The 24,114-nt window shown below is 39.3% G+C and overlaps 1 protein-coding gene across 6 annotated transcripts in view; it reads left to right on the top strand.

The window, feature by feature from the left end:
• The window catches only part of Sybu (syntabulin), a 105,461-nt gene extending 91,732 nt beyond the window's left edge, over positions 1–13,729 (top strand). For all 6 annotated transcript variants that reach the window (XM_058585680.1, XM_046464775.2, XM_046464777.2 and 3 more), the window contains 3 exons: positions 8,006–8,209; positions 9,960–10,109; positions 11,895–13,729. In XM_058585680.1, coding sequence (XP_058441663.1) covers positions 8,006–8,209; positions 9,960–10,109; positions 11,895–12,999 — 1,459 coding nt within the window. In that variant the 3' untranslated portion in view covers positions 13,000–13,729. The remainder of the gene's footprint in view (positions 1–8,005; positions 8,210–9,959; positions 10,110–11,894) is intronic.
• The last annotated feature ends 10,385 nt before the right edge of the window (positions 13,730–24,114 follow it).

The raw sequence follows: 24,114 nt of genomic DNA, 5'->3' as shown, positions 1-24,114 counted from the left end.
TCCTTCTCTCCCTCACTTCCCTGTTGACTCACCTGGGGACCAACCTAATAGTCTCCCATTTCATGAGTCCATCATTTTTAGCTGTAAAGCCTCTGACTTCATCCTTTCTTTCCTCTAGCTGAGCTTGCGTTTTTCATCTTTGTGAAGGAAGCAGTGACCCCTGATCACTCCCAGCATTTACTTGGAGGAGGAGTGAAGAAAGTGTAATGTTGGTGGGCGAGGGCGGGGACCACTGCAAGACGCAATCAGGCAAAGTAGCTGAGTATGTGGGCTCTGGAGCTGGGACCCCTTGCTTGGAGTAGCAGGCCCTGAGCAAGTTGCTTAACTTCTTTAGGCCTCAGTTTCCTAATCTGTAAAATTGAATTATAGGGATACCTTCCACATAGGGTTTCTGGTTGAGTCAGTGCTTGGAGCACAATAAGCATAATGGAATGTTCACTGTTGATGGTATTTGAATTGGGGGAGAGGACTCTAGGAAAATGAAAGCTACCAATCACATTTAGCAGGAGGGGGAATCTCTACCTGCTACCAGTGTCATTGTTCATTCAAGAAGTATTCATTGGGTGTTTACTATGAGACAGGATCTAGAGATAAGGCAGTAAACAAGACTCCGTTAAAGCTATATTTTTTTAGGAGGGCAAGAGAGGCAACAAATAGTAAATAATATAATCACTTTAAAAACCAGTCAGATAAAGGATAGAGAATATAATAGGATTGGTCCCAGGATCCCCCAGTGATAAGGGAGCACTGAACAGGAACATTAAGGGAGCGATAGAGTCATCATACCACCACCTGGAGACCACCTTTCTTCTGACTTTTCAAAATCATTTGACTCTCCTTTGCCACAATCTCCAAATTTGTCAAAAGGATGTTGAATGGTATGACTTTCAAGATCCCTTTCTGGAGAGAAAGCATTTAGGTTCCAGAAGCTTGCATTTCCAGAATGCAGCAAACAAATACTTCCTATTTCTCAGGTGAGCAGGTTTGTCTAACGTCCACAAAGGAATCTGACACACCTCCAGTGCAGTTTTATTGTAAAAAAATAAAACTAAAACTAGGTAAACCTGTAAGAAGAGTGGAGTCGACTGTGAAAAAAACCCAATTGCTCTATCCTCAGATTCCTCCTCTTTGGGGAATAAAGTGCCTCTGGCATCACAGGGCATGAATATAAACATTCTCTATATAAATCAGATATGACTAAGTCTACCAGTCAAACATTGATCTCACCCATTCAGAAAATTAACACATACCCATGGTACAAGGTATCAAAGAACATAGGCCAAAAACGAAGCCAATTTTATCAAGCATTTCAAAGGAATTTGCATCTATGATTCAATTCTAGGGACATTTCAATAATACAGAAGGACTTTAGAGAGAATGTTCTAGATTGAAATTCATTGTTTCTTTAAGTGATCAAAAATTGACACATTTAAGCATAAGACAAATCGTATATATCCTTCTACCAGAATCTGGTAGCCAAGCAGTAATTGACTTCACACATTTAACAGTAGTTAATAGTTGAAAAAGTGAAACTGACTCCTTACCTTTCTTCATCCAGTATGGACACAGAGCACATCATAGATGATAGAGTAGCTCAAGCATGTCACATAGTCTCTGTGTTTTGTGGACCATGCTTTGCTGGTGATTCCTGTAGATGAACCGGGTATCCATGCTGAACAATAGTAGCTTGTGATCTTTTTAGTTGTCTGGTTTCTCCTGAGGCAGAGGAAGGTTAGCAGAACCTTTGGTGACGGAGTTGAAAATGTGAGGGACAGGTGGAGTAGGTGAGAGTATTCTTCACAGATGACTATAAAAACAAACCTTTAAGCCTTATTACAAATTTAAGGAAGGCTCACTCCTACTTCTGAGGAATTGTCTTTCTTAAATCTGTTCAGAATCAGATAGAAATGGAGGGGGATGATTGAAATCTGGGGTCAGACAAACTTGGGTTCAAGGTCAGTCTCCATTGTTGATTAGGCATCTGATCCAAAGTCTGAGTTTTCTTGTTCTGGAAAGTGAGGTAATAATAAAATCTACCTCACTGAGTTAAATGAGCTAATGTATTTGACTACTTGATAAGGTATCCGGACTTATAACAGGGTTAATAGTGTTATTTTTTCAGTAGTTATAAGAAAATAGGGTCAGTAAAACAGACATGCTGATACTGATGATTATGATTATAATAGTGATTATATTTGTCTGCTAGAGCTACATAACAAAATGTCAGAATGGGTGGCTTAAACAGAAATTTATTTACCCACAATTTTGGAGACTAGAAGTTCAAGATCAAGGTGTCGGCAGAATTGGTTTCTTCTGAGGCCTCCCTCCTTGGCTTACAGATTAACTTAATTGCTTCCTTAAAAGCCCTGTCTCCAAATGGAATCACATTCTGAAATCCTGAAAGTTAAAGCTTCGTTGTATAAACTTGGGGATGGGAGACACATTGTAACCCATAACAATGATGATGATGGGTGGTGACGCTGTTGCTCCTGCTGCAGATACAGTGATGGTAATGGTGATGGTGGTGGTGGGGATGATGGGAGGGAGGATGGTGATTGTGATGATGACACATGAAGTGCCATGGCTAGGGAATAGAAATTCACCAGGGTCCTCATGAGATTTCCTTCTACACTTCTTCTTTTCTCTTACTTTCCACTTACTCTATTCAGGGATGCAGGAAGGGTACAGGGTTGGTAGAATTTCCTCTCCTCTGGGCACTGGCCCACCAGACCAAGAAATTGAGGGGAGGAGAAGGAGACCAGCACAGGGCATTTCTGTTCATGGCCATGACAAACATGGCATCCTGGTGTCTTCTTTGAAAATGTTTTTTTTTTTTTTTTAATCATCATCTATGATGAATTTGTGCTTATACTTATTAGCATTTGAGCTAACATAAATTAAAGGAATAGAGCTAATAGCTTTTACAATGTAGTTTCTCTTTTAGAACAGTCTCATAATCTCTTTTCTGAGATATTTATGAAGTCTTGATTATATTGAGTAATCTTTTATAACTTGAAGAATCTTTGCTTTGTTCTGTGTAGGGGGATGGATTCCCACAAAAATCCACATCTAATTTGTCACAAATGGTGTGTACCTTGGTGCTTTGTTGCATTATATATGTTGTGGTAAATTCTTTAGGTAGTAACTACATGTGTAGCTAGTGCCTAATACACCTGTTTATAGGCCCAAAGAGATGTGTGCCTTTTTTTTTAAATTAGGAGACATGTCTAAAAGTTACAAAGATCTGAATTTGAATCCCAGCTACCTGTGTGTTCTTGGACCATTTATCTTCCTCGAGCCTCAGTTACTTCATGTGTAAATGGGAGGAAAGAACTACATCCACCTTGTAGGATCATGGTCAAGTGAAATGAAACAAAGTTCATAAAGGATCTGAAACAGCACTAGGGTCACAGAAGGTCCTCAGTGAAGGTTAACTCAGAATTGAGTTCCCTGGATCAAAATTAGGGATAGCTCTTGACATTCACTCCTAATTTGTAAGGGTTAATCCTTCATGTTCCGAAGTCATATAGAGAAATAGGCTACCTGATGCCCCGCTTAGAAGTGAAGCATGGAAAAGAAAACCCAAGCAAAGAATACATGTTTCTTTTAGCTACTCATAAGGCTCTTCCCTCTCCTGGCCTGCTGAAGTCGGTTTGTCCCAAAGCCATGGAGCCCATCTGTTCCATATAAAATGTCCTCTTCTCACAAAAATGAGAGAGAATGTATTTGGATGATTTCAAAATGAAAGAACTTTTAATTTTAGAATTTGGTAGTTTCATTTATGTGTGATTTTCTGGGTTGACAGCTAGTTGAAATTATATTTGATTTTAAATCAGTAATTAAGGTTTGGAAGCCAAATTTACATCCTTTCCCCCCCCCCACACACACACACACTCACATTCACATTTGCACACATCTCTCAGTTGGATAAAACTGTAAGTAAAATTGCAAACAGAAGGGAATCTCAAAAAGAAGTTCTACCATATGAAAGGAATCTTCTTCCTCTTTCTTTTTGTAATGCCATTAAGTAATAAAACTAAAGCTAAAACTTTTATCCTGTTTAAGTAATTTTAACATTCTCAAGATTCTTCCCTACACTAGTGGGTGTCAAATCTCTGTAACTAGATTAACAGGAAAGTCCAAACAAGTAGATCCTGTAATACTAGCCTACAGGTCAGTTGCACTTAACCTTTCAACTGCACTTATATGCCCTTTCTGATTTTTCACTCCTAATAAGTGGCAGTTTCAGGACTCAAATCCACTGATCATTTAGAGAGCACTTTCCATGTGCCAGGGAGTAGTGGGGATGTAAAAGAACAGTTTGTGTTCATGCCTTCAAGGAAGCCCAGTCCAGTAGGCAAGACAAGGAACTATGCAATGGTGACACCATGTGACAAGTTTCAGGATGGAAACTAGCAGAGTATTAGGGAGTATCCAAGAGAGGTACCTGCCCTGGCCTAGGGGACAAAGTAAGAGAAGGCTTCTTGGAGTAGCTTCCTTTGAATCTGAAGTAGGAGGCATCCTGGGCATCCTGGTATCCAGGGACGTAGGAAAGGGAGCAAATAACATTCTAGGCAGAGGAGATTATAAATTCAGAAACATAAAGGTGATTATAACCATGGATTCTTCAGGAAACTAGGTTGTTCAGAATGTGGAGTATGAAGAAGGAAGGAGGGCTGGTGAGGATGGGTTGAAAGGGAAGGTGAATTGGACCCTGTGACCATCTTAAGGAGGCTGCTCTTCATTGTGGAGGCAATGCTTAGAGGAGGACAGTGGTATTCAGATTCCATTTCAGAAAGACTACTCCAGACACACATCAACCTGCTGCTGTAGTGAACAATGCAAGAGGCAAGGGTGTGAAGAGGGGGCTGTTGCAACGTCTTAGTAGTTGAATGAGAAAGGTTGTGTTAAGTCATTGAGGAGGAACAGAAAAGAAAAAAAATTAAGTGGTTAAAATTATAGACTTGAGTTAAGTGTGGTTGGAACATGCTTGTAATCCCAATCTTGAAAGGCTAAGGCAGGGGCATCGCCAGTTTGAGGCCAACCTCAGCAACTTAGCAAAACTGTCTCCAAATAAAAAAAAATAAAAAAGGGCTTGAAATGCAGCTCAGTGATAGAGTGCCCCTAGGTTCAATCCCGAGTACTACAAAACCAACCAACCAAATTATAGACTTGATATATTCTGGTAGCCTCTTTATCCATGTTTCCTCCTTTGTGGGCAATTCCCTTTCCTCTTATCCTCCAGATGAATCATCTTAATTTTCTTACTTCACCATAAATCAAACTCAAATATTTTTCAACCAAAACAGGTGTACTGGGAAAAAAAATACATCTTCAAAACAGCCTCCAAAATGAACCTCAGCCAAATCAGTATTTAACATGGTGTGTATTCCCATCAGGCAATTGGGTTTAATCCAAAACAAGCTTTATGGTCAGAAACTATTTGAAAGAAGAGCAGAAAGAGAGGCTGCTTATGCTAATGATGCCAGAAAGGGAAATAACAGGCAGGTGGGGAAAAGGCAGCTCAAGAGACACATTTGCATCAGAATTAGATTGTCTCTTTTGACTCCATGAATTGGATTTCCTCAATGGTAACTAGCTTTAGTGAGGGCTAAGACATTGGCACTGCAGTATCTGTAGCAACAAGAATGCTTTCTAAAGAGGAAAAATTTATTTTGGCAGTTTCAGAGGTTCAGTCCACAGTCAGTTGACTCTGTAGTTCTGAGCCCAAGGTTTGGGAGAACATCATGGTGGAAGGGAGTGGCAGAGGGAAGCAGCTCAGGATATGGCAACTAAGAAGCAGAAAGGGGGCAGAGGATGGGAAGAATGGAGAAACTCTGGACAAAAGGGAGGGAGTAGGATGAGAGCATGGAGGCAGGAAAGATAGTGGAATGAGATGGACATCATTACCCTTGGTACATGTATGACTACACATATGGTGCAACTCTACATGGTGTACAACCAGAGAAATGAAAAGCTGTGCTCCATTTGTGTACAATGAGTTGAAATGCATTCTGCTGTCAGGTATAACTAACTTTTTAAAACAAAATTTAAAAAAATAAATTTTAAAAAAAATGAAGCAGAAAGAGAGCTCCATTCACCAGGGACAAAATACAAACCCTAAAGGCATGTCCCCAGGGGCCTATTTCCTCCATCTAATTGATCCATATCAGTTACCACCTAGATAATCTGCTGATTTAAGTTAAAGCTCTCCTAATCCTGTCACTTCACCTCTGAACATTCTTGCATTGTCTCAAACATGAGCTTTTGTAGGATACTTTATATCTAAATCATAACATTCCACCACTGGACCCCAAAGCCCATGACCATCTCACAATGCAAAACACATTTAATCCATTTCTAAGAATCCCTATAGTCTTAACAGTTTTAGCATTGTCCAAAAGTCCAAGTCCAAAGTCTCTTCTAAGACTCAAAGCAAGCTGTCAGCATGAGTCCCTATAAAAATCAAAAGTAATTGGATATGGATATATATCCATATCCAATATATAATGGCACAGAGTAAACATTTGCATTCCAAAAGGGAGAAATAAGGGCACAGAAAGAACAGGTGGGACCAAAACAAGACCAAAATCCAGCTAAGCAAACAAGCCCTGTAGCTTCTTGTCTAGCATCTGGGGCACATGGCATGGAGACATTCTCTCCAAAAGGCTTGTGCATGGCCTTTCTAGTTACAGCCCACATGGCCTCTCTCTTGATTTGTCACTGCTCAATTCCTGCAGCTTTCCTCAGCAAACATTCTACAATACAGGCATCTTTTAATCTTGGGGGTCTCCACTGCAGGGTCACCTTCCTTTTCACATTTTTATGCATTATCCTCTCAGGGGCTGCCTGCAGGGATTCCAACCCCACTACATGTTGCCTGGCTCCCAGGCCTTCCTTTAAAATCTTGGTAGAACAAATTCCATGCTCCCCTAATTCCAGCATCCTGAATTCCTGGAGAACCAGCATTAATGGTTGACTATAAAGTCTGCCATCATCTTGAGCAGTATCCAGGCCTTCTGGGACTACACCTCCAGTAGCCTCTGAGTGCCTGAGCAGCTAAACACAATGAAAAAACTTCCTAGAGGCGCCCTTGTGCAAGCAGGGTGATCCTGTGGTCTCTTCTAAGGAATTTTTACTTTTACACCCTTAAGCCTGAGATGGATGGGTAGTTTTGTTAATTCCTGGAATGCCCTCAAGCCATCTTTCCTATTGTCTCTGAGTAAAGTACTTAGCATATCTTTGGTGGCTTAAAATCTCTTTAACAATCACACCTTTCTTACCGGTTTTACTTGCACTTTTCTGGCCAAACTGAAAGCTCTTCAAATCTTTCTGCTCCTAATTATCACAGTAAACTTGGCTAAAAGCACTCAGCAATACTCATGCCACTGCCTAAATGCTGTACTGCCTTGAAATTTTCTCCACCAGATCAATTAGTCCAGTACTTTTAAATTCAGCCTCACAGAAAAATCTCAGGAATGGATAATATGTAGACAGTTGCCAGAATGTAACATGAATGACCTCTATTCCATTTCCAATAGAATCCACCTTCCTCTCCAAAATTTAATGAGCCCAGTCTTTACTGTTCACAGTCCTATCAACATTTTGGTCTTTTGAGCTCTCACCAGAATTTCCCATTAAGCCCCACTTATAACATTCTAAAACTTCTCCAGCTTACATCATTTGGTTTTTCAAAATTCCTTCATAAACCAGTTCCAAAGACTTTCGAATCACATGGTCAACTTAGTCACAGCAGTGATCCCACTTCTTGGTGCCAATTTCTGTTTTAGTCAGGTTTTTTGTCACTGTGACCAAAAGACCTGACAAGAACAACTTAGAAGAGGAAAACTTTATTTTGGCTCTTGGTTTCTGAGGTTTAGTTCATGGTGGGCCTGAGGTGAGGCAAACATGGTGGAAGGGTGTGGTGGATGGAAACAGCTCAGAACTTGGCAACCAGGAAGCAGAGAACTCTAGCAACAAAAAATCTGTCATGCTTTTTTTTCAGTCGAGGTCCCCATGGGCGAAGTAATGGAGCCTCATCGCACAAGTCTGGCAACAGTCCACCATCTCCACGGGAAAAGGACCTTCTGTCTATGCTGTGCAGGAATCAGCTGAGCCCCATTAATATCCATCCCAATTATGCCCCTTCCTCCCCAAGCAGTAGCAACTCGGGCTCCTACAAAGGAAGTGACTGCAGCCCAGTCATGAGGTAAGTCTTGTTGCCCTCTTAATTCATGCTTGTTAGTTCATACTATTTGGGAAACTTTTCTTTTAAAAAAAAAAAGGCGGGGGGGGGGGAGAGGGTACAACTCATTGTACCCTGCCTTATTCTGTTAAATAAAACACTACTCTTTCCTTTCCCACACTAAGCTAATCCTTCAAGGACTGCTGCAGAAAGAGCACAAACCACAATTTCTAATGAGGTCCAGCAGTCCAAACAGGGAGGGAAAATGGCACAGTGGCAGCAGAAAGGAAGTACTCATTTCCCTCAGCAGAGAGAGAATCATGCATGTGTTATTTCATTCCAACACTGAATGTTTATTGAGTTCCATGCATGATGTTAAGCACTGGGAGTAGAATAGTGAACTGAAATGGCCCTGTGTTCACTGCCCAGAGAAGAAAGGCATTAACCATCTACTAACAAAAACAAATACAGATTATTCTGCAAGTACTTGCTGCTATATGTGTCTGAAAAGATGGGGAAGGGGTCCAGCTGAGGCTGGAGGGATCAGGAAACCACCATAAGGAAATTACATAAAATGAAATTAGTGGAGAAGGCAAGAAGTTAATATCATAGGGTGGGACGAAGTGTGGAGTAGCAAAAGGAACTGTTTATTTAAAGGGGCCAGAGAGGAGGGCCAGAGGGTTGGGAGCTGTACATAGGCCATCAGAGGGAGTGGAGGCACAGGAGGCAGGGCAGCACAGCAGCTTGGATTGGGTCCAGAGTCAGGGAAGGAGCTGGCAGCACTCTCTTCTAGTCCTCTGTCTTTAGGGTGTCCCTGTTCTCATTAGTCAGCTCTCTTACAGCAGGGATGCCCAGCTTCTGGCCAGGTCTGAGAGGGGCCAAGATTCCAGCTGGGACTGTGTGTGTAGAATATCAAGCACCTCTCTCACAAAACACACTAGTGAGAGTGGGGTAAGTTTGTTCCTTTCACAAGAAATAACTTTCCATTTCTGCCAAATCAGGGCACTCACACAGGGGATTGATTTCAGAACAATCTGAATTCAGCTCACGACAAGCAGGATCTTTAGGCAGTGGCACACTGCATGGAAAGTTTCTCCCTCCCCTCCATTCAGTGCCCTTTCATATAATAGCATGTCACTCAACTGACAGCCCAGGCCTGTGGACAATCGTGCATTGTTGTTTCTTATGAGATCATTCCTAAGCCATAGAAAATCCCCCCTCTCCATTGTCCCCGCCTTCACACGCACCTCAGTCTTCTAAGTAATTTGTAGTACTAATATTGACAAGTATATTACAGTCCACCTTCTGAAGTGAGCTCATCTGTTACTGAGGTTTAAGACCCCAATACACGGCTGCCATTTCTTCTCAAGCCTCAGCTGTGTCTAGTTGGGCTGCTAAAACAAAGTGCCATAGATGGGACAATCTATACACAATAGAGCTGTTTCTGACAGCTTTGGAGACTGGAAATCTGCGATTGTGGTGCCAGTAAGGTTCTGGGGAGCTCTGTCTTCTGGGTTATAGACTACCAACTTTTGTTACCTCACAAGGTAGAAAGAGCTAGAGAGCTCTCTGGAGTCTCTCTTACAGAGAACAAATATGACCCAATTATGTCCCCCAAAGACCCCATCTCCAAATATCATCACATTGGGAGTTAGGATTTCAATATATGAATCTTGAGGGACATAGACATTCAGTCTAATACATTGTATTACTTTTCTTTCCTATAGAAAAGGAAATGGCAGAAACTAACATCTCATTACTTGGCTTGTTTCAGGCGGTCTGGAAGGTACATGTCTTGTGGAGAAAACCATGGTGTCAAACCCCCAAATCCAGAGCAGTATCTGACTCCTCTGCAGCAGAAAGAAGTCACAGTGAGACACCTGAAGACCAAGCTTAAAGAATCGGAGCGCCGACTTCATGAAAGGTGAATCTGCAAATCCTTGTACAGGGTGGTTTAGGACAGTTTTCTGTTTCCCTAAAATGAAATATGAACCCAAACTGTATAGAAAAATAGAAAAGAAAAATGATTTTATTTAATTTTGTCAAATTTCTGAAGTTGGTCTCTGAACAGAGCCATTTCTTACTTTTTTATGGTTCAACTGTTTCAGGAATTCAGGGGGCCTTCTAGGTTAGTGGGGCCCCTGTTTTTTCTGGGTTTGTACAGCTTCAACATGAAGAACTGGGCGTGTATGTGACTATTTTTAAATGGCAGAAACACTTTCAGGAACAATTCTGTACTTCCAGAAAAATGGGTCACACGTGGTCCCATCAAATGCTATTTATCTCATCAAGAGAGTACATATCTGCATGCATTGTGATGCCTGCAAGCTATTTCTGTGCTAGAGGAAGAGGTTTCATTATTCTTGGCAGAACTTTAAGGTTAAAACACACACACACACACACACACACATTAAAAAAAAAACATGCTGGAGAGATCTTATCTCAGAGAGAAAAGACCTTTGACATTTTGGAGGCAAGCCAGTTTTTATGCTTGATAGTTTTTCCCTGAAATATTTTGGGACAGATTAATAGCACTCTAATCAGGGTAGGTGTGAGCTCAGGTTATGGGTGGTGTTAGCATCCTTTTGTGAGTCTGGGGTCTGATCCAGCACATGGCTGCTGGACCAGCCCTAATCTCTTCTACTAGCACAAGGATATGGAGAAGACTCAATAACCTTGATTGATAAAACTCTGGGCAGATAATATTACAGGCTGTCAGAAGGGGCATTTTTCATCTTCCAAGTTAATTTGATTCTTTACCTGTTCAAAATAGACTTGAGACCCAAATTCACTTCTTGGGTGAGTCATCCCATACTTCCTGGGATTGTTTGGTGTATGATGTGAGGAGTTCATGGAAAGATTTTTGAAGGACCAAAAAAATAGTATAGATTCTCCTTTGTGTAGGATGGGCTCAATTGTTTTACCTGAGGAGATGGAGAAGTAACTTTGCACAAAGTCCTTGCAATATGTAACATTTTAAAACATTTAAAAATATTTTAGTTATTATTGGAATATGATCAGAACAGTTTTGCAAAGCTAAAATTTACCATTTCAGCTTCTGTCCTTGATAGGTAATTAAAGCAAAATGGACTTTCCTTCCGCAGCTGTTCCTAAGTATTATGAAATGGAAGACTATGTAGATAAAAGCAGGCTAAGAAATTCTAATAATAAAATGTCAAATAATAATATTGAGTAGAAGATAATGCTTGTAAAGTGCTTTGTGCAGTGCTGACAGTGCGTACTCTTTTTTTAAAAAAGAAAACAATGGTAGCAATTTTAATTCTGATTCTGGTCACTATTACTACTTCAGCTATTTCACAATTAAAGGAGGAAGTTCATAGCTAATACCTGACAAAATCATTCCGAAACAGATTTAACCCTTACTGGTTTGGGGAGAGAGTGGGGGGGATTGGGTATTGGGGATTAAACTCAGGGGCACTTGACCACTGAGCCACATCTCCAGCCCTATTTTATATTTTATTTAGAGACAGGGTCTCACTGAGTTGCTTAGTACCTCATTTTTGCTGAGGCTGGCTTTGAACTCGCTCTAGCCTCAGCTTCCCAAGCGGCTGGGATTACAGGCATATGCACCATGCCTGGCTAACCTTAGTTTGAATTGGAAGAGCCTGGGCTCCAGGCTGTGTGTCAGAATTACTGGTGGGCTGGTTCAAAGTTCACATTTTCTTAAAGGAGCTTGCTGTCCCTCTAGGGAAACTGAAATTGTGGAGCTCAAGTCCCAGCTGGCCCGTATGAGAGAAGACTGGATTGAAGAAGAGTGCCACCGGGTTGAGGCCCAGCTGGCACTCAAGGAAGCCAGGAAGGAGATTAAACAGCTCAAACAGGTCATTGAAACCATGAGAAGCAGCTTGGCCGATAAAGATAAAGGCATTCAGAAATATTTTGTGGACATTAACATCCAAAACAAGAAGTTGGAGTCTCTGCTTCAGAGCATGGAGATGGCTCACAATGGCTCCCTGAGGGATGAACTGTGTCTAGACTTACAGTGTGATTACCCGGAAAAGAGCCTACCTCTAAATGCCTCTTATGGCAAGATGGCAGGTGGATTAGCTCTGGAAGAGCAGGTCACAGAGGAAGGGGCCGATAGTGAGCTGCTGGTGGGAGACAGCATGGCCGACGGCACTGATTTGTTAGACGAGATGGTGACAACTGCCACCACAGAATCTGGTGACCTGGAGCTGGTTCATTCCACCCCCGGGGCCAAAATCCTGGAGGCGGCCCCCGAGGGGGTGGGTCGCGAGGAGGTCGTCGCGCTGGTGGAGCAGGCGGTGCAGACCGACGTGGTGCTCTTCAGCCCTGCTGTCTCCGAGCTCATTCAGAATATGCTCAAGTTCCAGGACCCCTGTCCCTCGAGCTCAGCTTCCCCTGACGAGTCTGGGGCTGACTCGGTGGAGAGCTTCCCAGAGTCCATCTCGGCCTTGGTGGTTGATTTAACTCCAAGAAATCCCAACTCAGCCATCCTTCTGTCTCCCGTGGAGACCCCGCTGGGCAAGGAGGCCACCGAAACCCACGACAACCGCCTCATGAGAGAGCTGGATTTTTCAGCCTATGCCGAAGAAAGGTTGGAGAGCGTCGTCCCGCTGCCCCAGGGGGGTGTCGTGAGGCAGTACTGGAGCAGCAGTTTCCTGGTTGATCTCTTGGCCGTGGCTGCACCTGTGGTGCCCACTGTCCTGTGGGCATTCAGTACTCAGAGAGGGGGGATAGATCCGGTCTACAACATCGGAGCCTTGCTGCGGGGCTGCTGTGTGGTTGCCCTGCGTTCGCTCCGCCGCACCGCCTTCCATATCAAAACCTAAATAGAAGTTTTTGCTGTGTGCCAATTTGTCCCGTGTGGCGTTGTGCCAGGTAGAGAAACAGCAGGTCGATCTGTGGCAGTCTCTATTCTGTCGTTTTGCTCCTCGGTATTTGATTTGCACTATAGTTAGTTGAAGCCTGTTCACTGTTTAAAACCGTAGGTATCTTCAAAGGCATGGAGACCTGGTTCCAGTAAATGTCCCACCAGTGTGGTATAGAAAGCATGCTCATGACCCTGCCCGTGTCGTCTGAGGTACCTATTATTCTAGTGGTTCAGGAAGAGAAAATGCAAAGTTTGCACTTTGAAGACAGCTTCTCCAAGGCTGGCATGTTATCTCCTTGCTTTGCTTTGTGCCGTTTTAAAATGTGTAACTGTTCCAGCATTCCAATGGTCTTGTGCATAGCAGGGGACTGTAACCAAAAATAAAAATGTATTTGTGTAATTGATTCAAAGAAGTCTTGAATAGCTCTTTAGTGTCTTACTTGGGGTTGATAAGGTTTGACTGTTTGCAGTTTTTAAATAAATGTAGCTCCAAAGTCTTAAATGGCTTGTTTGTTCTTAAACCTGTTAATTGATGAAACTGTATGTAAGTTTACAATGTACTAACTTATTTTTTTGCTTATTCTATATAGTGTTTTATTGGAGATTGTTTGTAACCACACACTTAAGCATGATGAAAATAAAGATTAGTGTTTCCATTTAAATAAAGGTTTTATCCTCCTGTAGAATAATTGTGTTTACTTTTATATTTAAGAATAAATAGATCTGTAAAAACAGAATTAAGAATGAGAAAAGGGAAAATAATTATTAAAGGTGAAAATTTCCTTCCTTGACTTGAAAAGCATGGTTTCTCAAAAAAAAAAAAAAAGAAGAAAGAAAAACTTTGTTTGCTTTTAAAAAGTCATATTTATTCAATAAGCATATATTGAATATTTCCACTTGATTTTTTTTTTTTTAGCTTGCAAGATGCATAGGAGACGAAGAGTATGGTAGTACCATCTCTCCTCCTTCCCTTGCAATGAGAGTTTGGGTGGTGGGAAGGGATGAGATAATATTTGATCTGTATTATTCACTTATTCCTCATACCATTCTCATGGAATGGATACTATTATATTTTGGGGGGGGGCTGAGCCTCAAAGAGGAAAATTGCTTAGGATTTTGTAGTTCATCTCCAGAAACCAGTATTTCTTTCTTTCTTTCTTTCTTTCTTTCTTTCTTTTTTTTAAGAGAGAGTGAGGGCGGGGGGAGAGAGAGAGAATTTTTAATATTTATTTTTTAGTTTTTGGCAGACACACATCTTTATTTGTATGTGGTGCTGAGGATCAAACCCGGGCCTCACGCATGCCAGGCGAGCGCCCTACCGCTTGAGCCACATCCCCAGCCCCCAGAAACCAGTATTTAGAGTGCTGCAAAGCAAATACTTTTCTACCTTACCATACAAAGGGAGGAGACCTGGGATGAGCAGCCTAATTTCTCACCCAGAAACTCTTCCACCATAGCACTTATTTGTTACCTTTAGACACACTTTTTAAAAAACTTTCTCTGTCTTGATTATTTTCCATCTTACCCTTGATATATTTATGAATAAGGCAGGAGTCTGCAGTCTGTTTAGTCCACAGATGTATGTCCAGAACATAGAATAGTAGCTGCAACATACTAAGAGGTCTAACAATCATTGTTGAATAAATTAATCCAACAACTGCTTCCTGGGTTCTCACATTCTAGCCTATATTCTGTTAGTCTGGTCATCAATAGTGCCCTCAGGGAGCTTATTTTCTATGTCTGTGAAAGATAAGTACATGCTAACAAAGATAGTTTTCAAGAGTGGTATTTTGAAGGAAATAAGGCATTTTGACTTAAGAATGATGGGATGAAGGTAAGGAACACATCTTTGAAGAAGTAACATGGTAATAGATGAAAAGGTCAATCATGAAGATACGGATAGAATTTGCAAAAAGAATAAATGTAAAGACCCTGAGCCAGAAAAGGGCTTCACATGTTATGGAGCATCAAGGAGACTAGGATGGCTAGAGCAGAGTGGGAGAAGGGAAAGACTGAAGTAGACAAGAAATTGATTCATATGGGGCCATGGGGGTTTGAATTTATTGGCAGAGCAATGAGAAAATATTTATGGATTTTAAACAGAACAATGATATAGATTTCTTTTTCCATTTTTAAAAATTTAGGTGGTGCAAGCCTGTAATACTAGTGGTTTGTGAGGCTGAGGCAGAAAGATCACGAGTTCAAAGCCAGCCTCAGCAACTTAGTGAGGGCTTAAGCAACTCAGTGAGACCCTGTCTCCAAATAAAATATAAAATAGGGCTGGGGATGTGGCTCAGTGATAGAGTGTCCCTGGGTTCAATCCCCAGTCAACAAAACAAAATAAAAATGACTTGATTGCTATATGAGAGTGAATTGTAGGTAGACAGAAAGCTCATTTAAAGGTCTATTTTAATAGTGAAGATGAGAAATCATGACTACTTGGAGATAGAAGTAGATTTGGTGATTAAGTTGAATAATTAAAGATACATTGAATAATTAAAATTGATGTGATCTGCTGATAGATAAGGGGTAGGTTGTAATAAATTAAAATTGGCTCCTAGAATTTTGACTTGAACTGGATTACTATTAGTGCCATTTTCCAAGAATGTGGAGTTTAAGAGGAACAAGTTTGGCCAGGAAAATAAACTTGAAATGTGTATTGAAATATCTATGTGGAAATGCCAGGTAAGTAACCACATATATGAATGTGAAAATTATGGGAGCTGTCACAACTAGTTATAAAATTGGGTTCGTTTGGTTTTGAATAATATTTAAAGCCATGAGATAGATGAAACTATCCCAAAAAAAAAATGTAAAGAAAGTCAAACACTGAGTCCTGTGGTACTTGCACATTTAGAAGTAGAAGATAAAGAACCAACAAAGCTAAAAAGGCAGCCTCAAAGGTAGGAGGAAAACTTGGTGGATGTAGTGTTATGAAAACCGAGAGAAGAGTGATTCAAGAGGTATAGAGTGGTCACCTGTGTTGATACTCTATCAAAAGAATGAGTAGCACTAAATGTTTTGTTCGCTGACTTGGATAGCAAGGTTTAGTGTCCTCAAGATAACACTCTTTGGAGAAAAGGGGATGGAAGCCAGATTGTAGCAGGTTAAAAGTGAGTGGAAGAGATAAAATAGAAATAAATGTGTGCAATTATTTTTTTATTGTTTTAGTTGTAAGTGTACACAATACCTTTTATTTTATTTATGTGGTGCTGAGGATCCAATCCAGTAGAGCCACAGCCCCAGCGCCCAATAATGTTTTTTAGCACATTGAAGAGTGAATAGAAGAGAAAGTAGAAAGAAGTGTGTGGAATAATTTGTTTTTAAGTTTTACTGTGAAGGGAAGCAGGAAGTGGGTCGTAGTTACAAAGAGATAAGAGCAAAGGGCTTTATTTTTCAATATTGAGAGGAATAGAACATATTTGTATGCTTTAGTGGTGGAGCCAATGAAGGAAAAAAATTTCTAACATAGGAGAGAAGGGGTTAATCGAAAGAGGGAAATCCTAGAGAAGGACTAGGATCTAGGGCAGAAGGACATGTGTAGAAAGAGGAGGTTCATCTGTTTAGGATGAAATTGGTATTGGAATACCTGTATTCCAACCTATGTACCTGGGCATACACATTTGTACTAACACAACACACAACTTGCAGTTCCTGTCCGTAGGAGAGGGATTTGGCTGAAATAGAAGGGAAAAACTATTTCTGGAGGTGAATGATTGGAAGTATACCAAAATAATGAGCCATACTGACTCAGGTTCCTTCCTGTAGCCCAGCCCAGACTAATACCTAGATACTGGTATCTTCCTAAAAGTCCCTCCTAGTGTTTATTTTTAGTCATTGCTAAATTAAGGCATTTTTACTTTAAGAAGAATCATAAACCTGTTTTTGGTATCTGCTTGTTGGTTGCTACAGAAACAAATATATCTGCTCAATATATTTGCTTGTCAATTTAAGATGGGCCAAAAAAATGGACTCTATAATGAGAAAGAATGTTCATGACTACATGCATTTATGCTATCAAAATGGAGGCAGATAATTAACAATAGCAAATCACTTTGTTGTCTTGATGTCCTGAATCCTTTACAGAAACCAAGACAAAACAGTAACTCATTTGAGACACTGGACACTGTATATCCTGTCCACATGGGATGAAATTTGCACAAAGGTAAAACAGGAGGGAGGGACTAGAGCAGTTATTCCTTTTTCTTCTGCTCTTCCCCATCACCATACCCCTTCTCCTTCTTTAGAGTTTTAGCATATACAGTCTATGGAAAATTACTGCTTTGATTCAGAACAAAGTCTCTCACAAATGAGTCCCTTGGAGTAAATAAAGGATGGAACATGCTTGCCTTTTGGAAGCCCAAGGCGTTGGCTGATTTTGTGGACAGGATGATCTGATCCCATACAAAGAAGTTCCTCAGAGTTCTTTCAGTAATTTGGGTGACTATGATGTACAAACAGGCAGGAAAATGGAAAAAAAGAATAATTTCATTCTATCGAACAAAGTGCTGTCCCATCAAAGCAAATGTTAAACTTTTCCTACAATTATGTGTATAAACATTCCAATTTATAAGAAAAGATTTTCCCAAAGGGATAAAGGGATATGTTGACCTTTCCAAGTTGAGCCATTCTGAAAAAGGGGGAGAAACACAATGCACTCAGATGCCAAGCATTTCTGACATTTGCTGAAGAAAAAGGAAGCCTGTGATTCACATTTATTATAGGCCCAAGTGCCTGGGTTTGATGTTCTCAAGGCTTTTCCTTTCAAAAGGTTTGGGGTAACTTCCCACTTCCACTTTGGGTCAGAGTCCTTTTACAAAATTCACTTGTTCCCAAACTTGCCTGACAAAAATGTGTACAATGTGGCAGTAACGTAGGAAATTAACCATTTAATCAAATGAAAGAATGAGCAAACTCCCAACTGTCCTACGTAAAAGCAATTAGAATAAAACAGGCTTATATATATATATATTTTGTACTTGGTATTGAATTCAGGGAGCTCTACCAGTGAATCACATCTCCAGATCTTTTTTGAGACAGGGTCTCATTAAGTTATCCAGGCTGGCCTTGAACTTGTGATCCTCCTGCCTCAGCCTCTGAGTAGCTCAAATTACGGCATGTACCACCATGTCCAACTTCAGGTAATTATTTTTAAACTAATAAAAGATATGTTCTGCTATGACCACTGATTTCCCCACCATAATGATTGTTACAATGATTATAACAATAATTCCACAGAATGTTAACATTCAAAAAAGGTTCAAATGCTATCAGAAGACTTTTGTTAAAAGATTAAAATAGTTCAGTAGCATTCAAGTTTGTTAAAAAGGTTTCTCTTTTTAGAAAGTGTTTTAAACATGTAAAAAAATCAACATATAAAACACAAGTGAAGTTTCTGGAAAAGGGACACTAGGCCTGCGGTCCTGCCATTTGCCTCCCCCTTTTACACTACTGTGATCCCCATATCACCCTTAAGAACTTGCAACCACTTCACTTATAAACCAGGTTCTCTGAAAGGTGCCAGTTCCTGTAAGAGCTCATATATAGGAACTCTCAATTCATTGGAATAGTATCCTGGTTAATGCTGAAGATAATTTTCTACTGCTCTAAACAAATGAATGCTTAACTGTTTTGTAACCCTTTCACACAAAACTTTGTTTGCCAATGCTCTGTTGGTTTAATTGTAAAGAGGACTCATTTCTCAGAATACCCAGGCCATGTAAGGCATCTAGGGCTATGATGATGTAAATATTAAAGGTAGGCATCACAGCTTAAGAAACTCTTTTCCCTGCCCTGCAGCAAAATAGCTCAATGTTTGAAATGATTTGCCAGTTTCTCTTTCTAAACAATAGGTGTCGGCATTCTAAACTGACCTTTAATTCTTCTTAACCAGCACATTATTTCTAGCTTGTTGGTTGTACAGAGAAAACGAAAAGTCAAAGCAATCTTTATAATTTTCACATCCCCCTAAAAGCAATACATTTAAAAAAGTTTTAAGAATATATTACTCTCCATAGGGCTTTCTAATTAAATAGATTAGGCAACTATAAGGTTCAGGTGCACTGCAGATCCTCACAAAGTAATTATTTTTGTGTGCTATAAAAGTAGATGTGTCACTGCACATATGGTGCAACACTACACCATGTATAAGCAGAGAAATGAAAAGTTGTGAGGCAATTGAACAATTAATCAAAATGCATTCTGCTGTCATATAAACCTAATCAAAATAAATTAAAAGTAGATGTGTCAAGTTAAATATATCTACATTATTCTTCTCTTAGCACTACAATAAAACACTGAGTTAAAAAAAAGGTCTCATATTAAATGATGATGTCATTTTTTTTCCCCAGAAAATAAGCACTGCTTTTATTCAGTAACAGTTAACGTTTAGAAACTGTATTTCTATATGAGTTAAGGATTTAAATTATGGTTTGAATATTTTAACAAATGAAACTGGGGGCAGTGGTTAATATTACAATGGACCAAACTTGGCCTTAGAATAAATCAACATACCACTGACTCTTTTTTTGAGTTTCCCATGCAAGGAAAGGACTTTTTTCCTGTGTTATTCATTCTCTCAGTAAATTCCTAAAGACACACATTAAAAAACAAAACAAAACAAAAAAAAAAAACAAGGGAGAGAACTGAACAACAACAGATGAGGTAGAGAGGGAAGATGGGAGGGGAGGGGGGATAGTAGGGGATAGGAAAGGCAGCAGAATACAACAGTCACTAATATGGCATTATGTAAAAATTGTGAATGTGTAACTGATGTGATTCTGCAATTTGTATTTGGGGTAAAAATGGGAGCTCATAACTCACTTGAATCAAATGTATGAAAGATGATATGTCATGAGCTTTGTAATGTTTTGAACAACCAATAAAAAAAAAATGGGAAAAAAAAGACACACATTAGTAAGATAAGTAAACAAGGTTAAGGACATTTGTAGCAGGCAGTTCACTACATACACTATCGGTCTGCACAGGCATGAAACCCATGGCCTCATCAGAATTAGGCCAAAAGGCCTATCTTTGCAAATATGTAAACATAAATCACATTTCATTTTGCCTTGATTATAATATCTGACTCAAATAAACTGTGAATATGTAATTATATAGCATTTCATTGTTATAGCTGTCATTTATATGAAAATAAAAACCAAGCCAATCTTCTTCCAGTTTATTAAATAAAACTCAGAACACAAATGGATATTAATTACTAATATTTGTAAAACCATCTTCATTACAAACTAGAGAAGAACTTCTAATGGCTAATTTTTGGAAGTTCATTATATTTTATCAAGATAGGAATTATACATCATAGTCCACATGGAATGGAAAAACCACTGATGTAACCTGATCTCAAAGTTTACTATTTTCCTATTAATCAGGAATAAAATTGACTTCTTAAGCATTGGTTTCCTTATATGTGAAATGAGGATAATATATGCCTCAAAGTACTGCTAGGTGTCATTGATACTGTCAGACTCAAACCGTGCTAAGCATTATGGGCTAATCAGATTTTCACTGCTATCAAAAACCTGAGATAAAAAACCTAAAAAGGAGGATTTATTTTGGTTCAGCATTTCAATCTATAGTCACATGGCAAGGTACATGGCAGAGGAGAGCTGATCACTTTACACAGGTTGGGAAACCAAAGAAAAGGGTTGGGATATCCCCTTCAAGGACATGCCCCACTGACTTAACTTCCTTCCCCTAAACTCAACTCCAAAAGTTTCTCCCAAGTTGATGGGAGCACAAGTTGATGACCAAGCCTTTACCATATAAGCCTTTGGAAGACATTTAAGTTCCAAATCCTAACAGTACATCTTAAATATGGATTCTCTGGCTATATTTAGTTTCACTGAAAGGTACATAAAATATTGCAAGATCAAATTTTCTCACCCTCAGAAAGAAAGAGACTGTCAATACCACTGCATGGTGAGAAGCATGTAACTATCATTTGGTATTTATATTTAACACTTAAAACCACTCAGTTATTCTTTGAAAACACAATGTCCATTTAAGACTTACAACTTGGGCAGACTGTTTAATATCACACCATCTCTGTAGCAGTTTTAAGGACTCTTGAGATGCTTTCAACTTATGAATATCTGAGGAAAATACCTGCAGAAAGAGCCAGAAAGTCCCCTGAAAGAGAAGGCTGAGATTATTTTGGATTTCACTTTCACTCACATTTTCCTCTGAAAAAGTTGCTGCTTATGAACTAGTTTCAGCAGCAGGTATGCAAGGGCAGAAACAAAAGAAATCTGTAGAAACAGGAGGGAGGTTTCCTACAATCATGTCCGTTTTCAACCCTAAAAGACTGACGCCTTCTAGTGAAAAAACATCTGGTTACTGAGCATACCTATCTGGCTATAACTAAGAGCACCAGAACTAAAAAGTAGGAAGTAAACAACAAACAATGAAAAAAACCAAAACCAAAACCAAAACAAAACAAAAACCCTACTGATTACAAAAGAAATTCTAGCTTTTGTTGTAACCTTGGAATAGCAGCTCTGGTTACCATTCATATTAGGACAGAGCAACTTATAAAATAAAATAAAAGGCTAGGTAAACAGAAACAAGTTCAAGTGACCAAAACATGCTTTTCATAGGTCCACCACCTTCTTCAGCCTTCCAGTTTGCCTGAGAGTACACAGAAACTCCTTTCCTAGAATACTTTGTAGGCCTTAGCCCATTGCTTTCTTCCCAACTTGGTTTCAGCTAGAACATTCAACTTGTTATCTATTGTATCCTCTTCCACACCTAATGAAAGGTTTCCTTTAAACAAAGGGACAGAGTATGAAAATTATTGCAGGAAGTTATCCCTAATTTGAACTACATAGGATTAAACAAAATATGAATGTTAGCTATATCTGGCCCAAACTTATCCCTTTAGTATAAATAGCATTATTTAAAAAAACTTAAGGCTTTTTGCAAAATCAACTATGGTTAGGATTACGCTATGGGGGTAACTTGATCCAGAGTGATGCTGAAAGCTCAATCCAGATACTGGTTTCTATTGCAATGATTATCTCCCCAATCACCAGTCTTTATCCAGAAATTCAGATGTAGAAGTTTAATCAACAGTTCTAAAATGTCTGTTCAATTAAATATGCTATTAAAGGGAGCCAAGAGAGGGTATCCCTAGCTCAAACTTAATAACATTAGTAACTGGATGAAAGAGAAATTAAGAAAACTATCCCATTCATAATAGCCTTAAAAAAATAGAATACTTGGGAATCAATCTAACAAGAGGTGAAAAAACCTCTGCAGCGATAACTACAGAACACTAAAGAAATTAAAGACGACCTTAGAAGATGGAAACATCTCCCATGTTCTTCGACAAGCATATTATCAAAATGCACTATACAGATTTAATGTAATTTATATGACATTCTTCATAGAAATAGAAAAAGCAGTTATGAAATTCATTTGGAAAAATATGATGTCCAGAATAGACAAACAATCCTCATCAAGAGAATCAGGAGACATCACAATACCAGACCTCAAATTATACTACAGAGCCATAGTAACAAAAAAGCATGCTACTGGCACCCAGACATGAAGGTCAATGAAACAAACAGAATAGAAGACATAGACAGAAAGTCACATAAACACAGTTATCTTATATTAGACAAAGGTGCTATAAACACAAATTGGAGAAAAAACAGCCTCTTCAACAAATGGTGTTGGGGAAACTGGAAATCCATACATAGCAGAATGAAATTTAACCCCTCTCACCTTGCACAAAACTCAAAGTGGATCAAGGACCTAGGCATTAGACCAGAAGACCCTATACTGACCAGAAGAAAATGTAGGCCCAACTCTCCATTTTGGCTTAGGAAATGACTTCCTTAATAAGACTCCAAAATGCAAGAAATTAAATCAAAGAATCAATAAATGGGATGGTATAAAACTAAAAAGCTTCTGCACAGCAGAGGAAACAATAAAAAATGTGAAGAGAGAGCCTACAGAATTGGAGAAAATTTTTGCCACCTGCACCTCAGACAGAGCATTAATTTCCAGGATATATAAAGAACTCAAAAAACTTTTAACACCAAAAAAACACAAATAATCCAATCAATAAATGGGCAAAGGAACTGAATAGGTACTTCTCAAAAGAATACAAATGGTCAATAAATATATGAAAAAAATGTTCAACTTCTCTAGCTATTAGAGAAGTGCAGATTAAAACTACACTGAGATTCCATCTCACTCCAGTCAGAATGGCAATTATCAAAACCACAAGTAACGATAAAGGTTGATGAGGATGTAGGGAAAAAGGTACATTCATACATTGCTGATGGGACTGCAAATTGGTGCAACCACTCTGGAAAGCTGCATGGAGATTCCTTAGAAAACGGGGAATGGAACTAACATCACTTGACCCAGTTATCCTACTCCTTGATATACACCCAAAGTACTTAAAATTAGCACTATAGTGATACAGCCTCATCAATGTTTTTAGCAGCTCAATTCACAACAGCTAAGCTATGGAACCAACCTAGGTGCCCTTCAACAGATGAATGGATAAAGAAATGTGGTATATATACACATGGAATATTACTTGGCCATAAAAAATAACTTTATGACCTTTGCCAGTAAAGGGATGGACCTAGAGATCATGCTAAGGAAAATAAGCCAATCTCAAAAAACCAAAGGCTGAATGCTCTGATATGTGGATGCAAAAATACAATATGGGGAGGAGAGAAGAATAGTAGTTCAGTGATTTAGACAAAGGGGAATGAATGAAGGGAAGGGAGGGTGATAGGGAATAGGAAAGACAGTAGAATCAATCAGACATAACTTTCCTATGTCATATATGCATACGCCACTAATGAAACTCTACATCATGTACAATCACAAGAATGGAATCCTAATTACAGTAAGTTATACTCCATATATGTTTGTCAAAATACATTCTACTGTAATGTTTATCTAAAAAAAATAGAGTAAATAGCTGAAAATAATTAAATGTCTCTCTCTCTCTCTCTCTCTCTATATATATATATATAAATGTATGTATGTGTGTGTGTGTGTGTGTGTATTGTGTAAGATTCACAAGTCT

This window comes from Marmota monax, unplaced genomic scaffold (genome assembly GCF_021218885.2).
Source record: "Marmota monax isolate L192 unplaced genomic scaffold, Marmota_monax_Labrador192_F-V1.1 WCK01_AAM20220418_F8-fsc00003, whole genome shotgun sequence".
Classification (NCBI taxonomy): domain Eukaryota; kingdom Metazoa; phylum Chordata; class Mammalia; order Rodentia; family Sciuridae; genus Marmota; species Marmota monax.
Note: the sequence above shows the minus strand (reverse complement) of the source record. Positions and strands in the feature narration are given on the sequence as shown.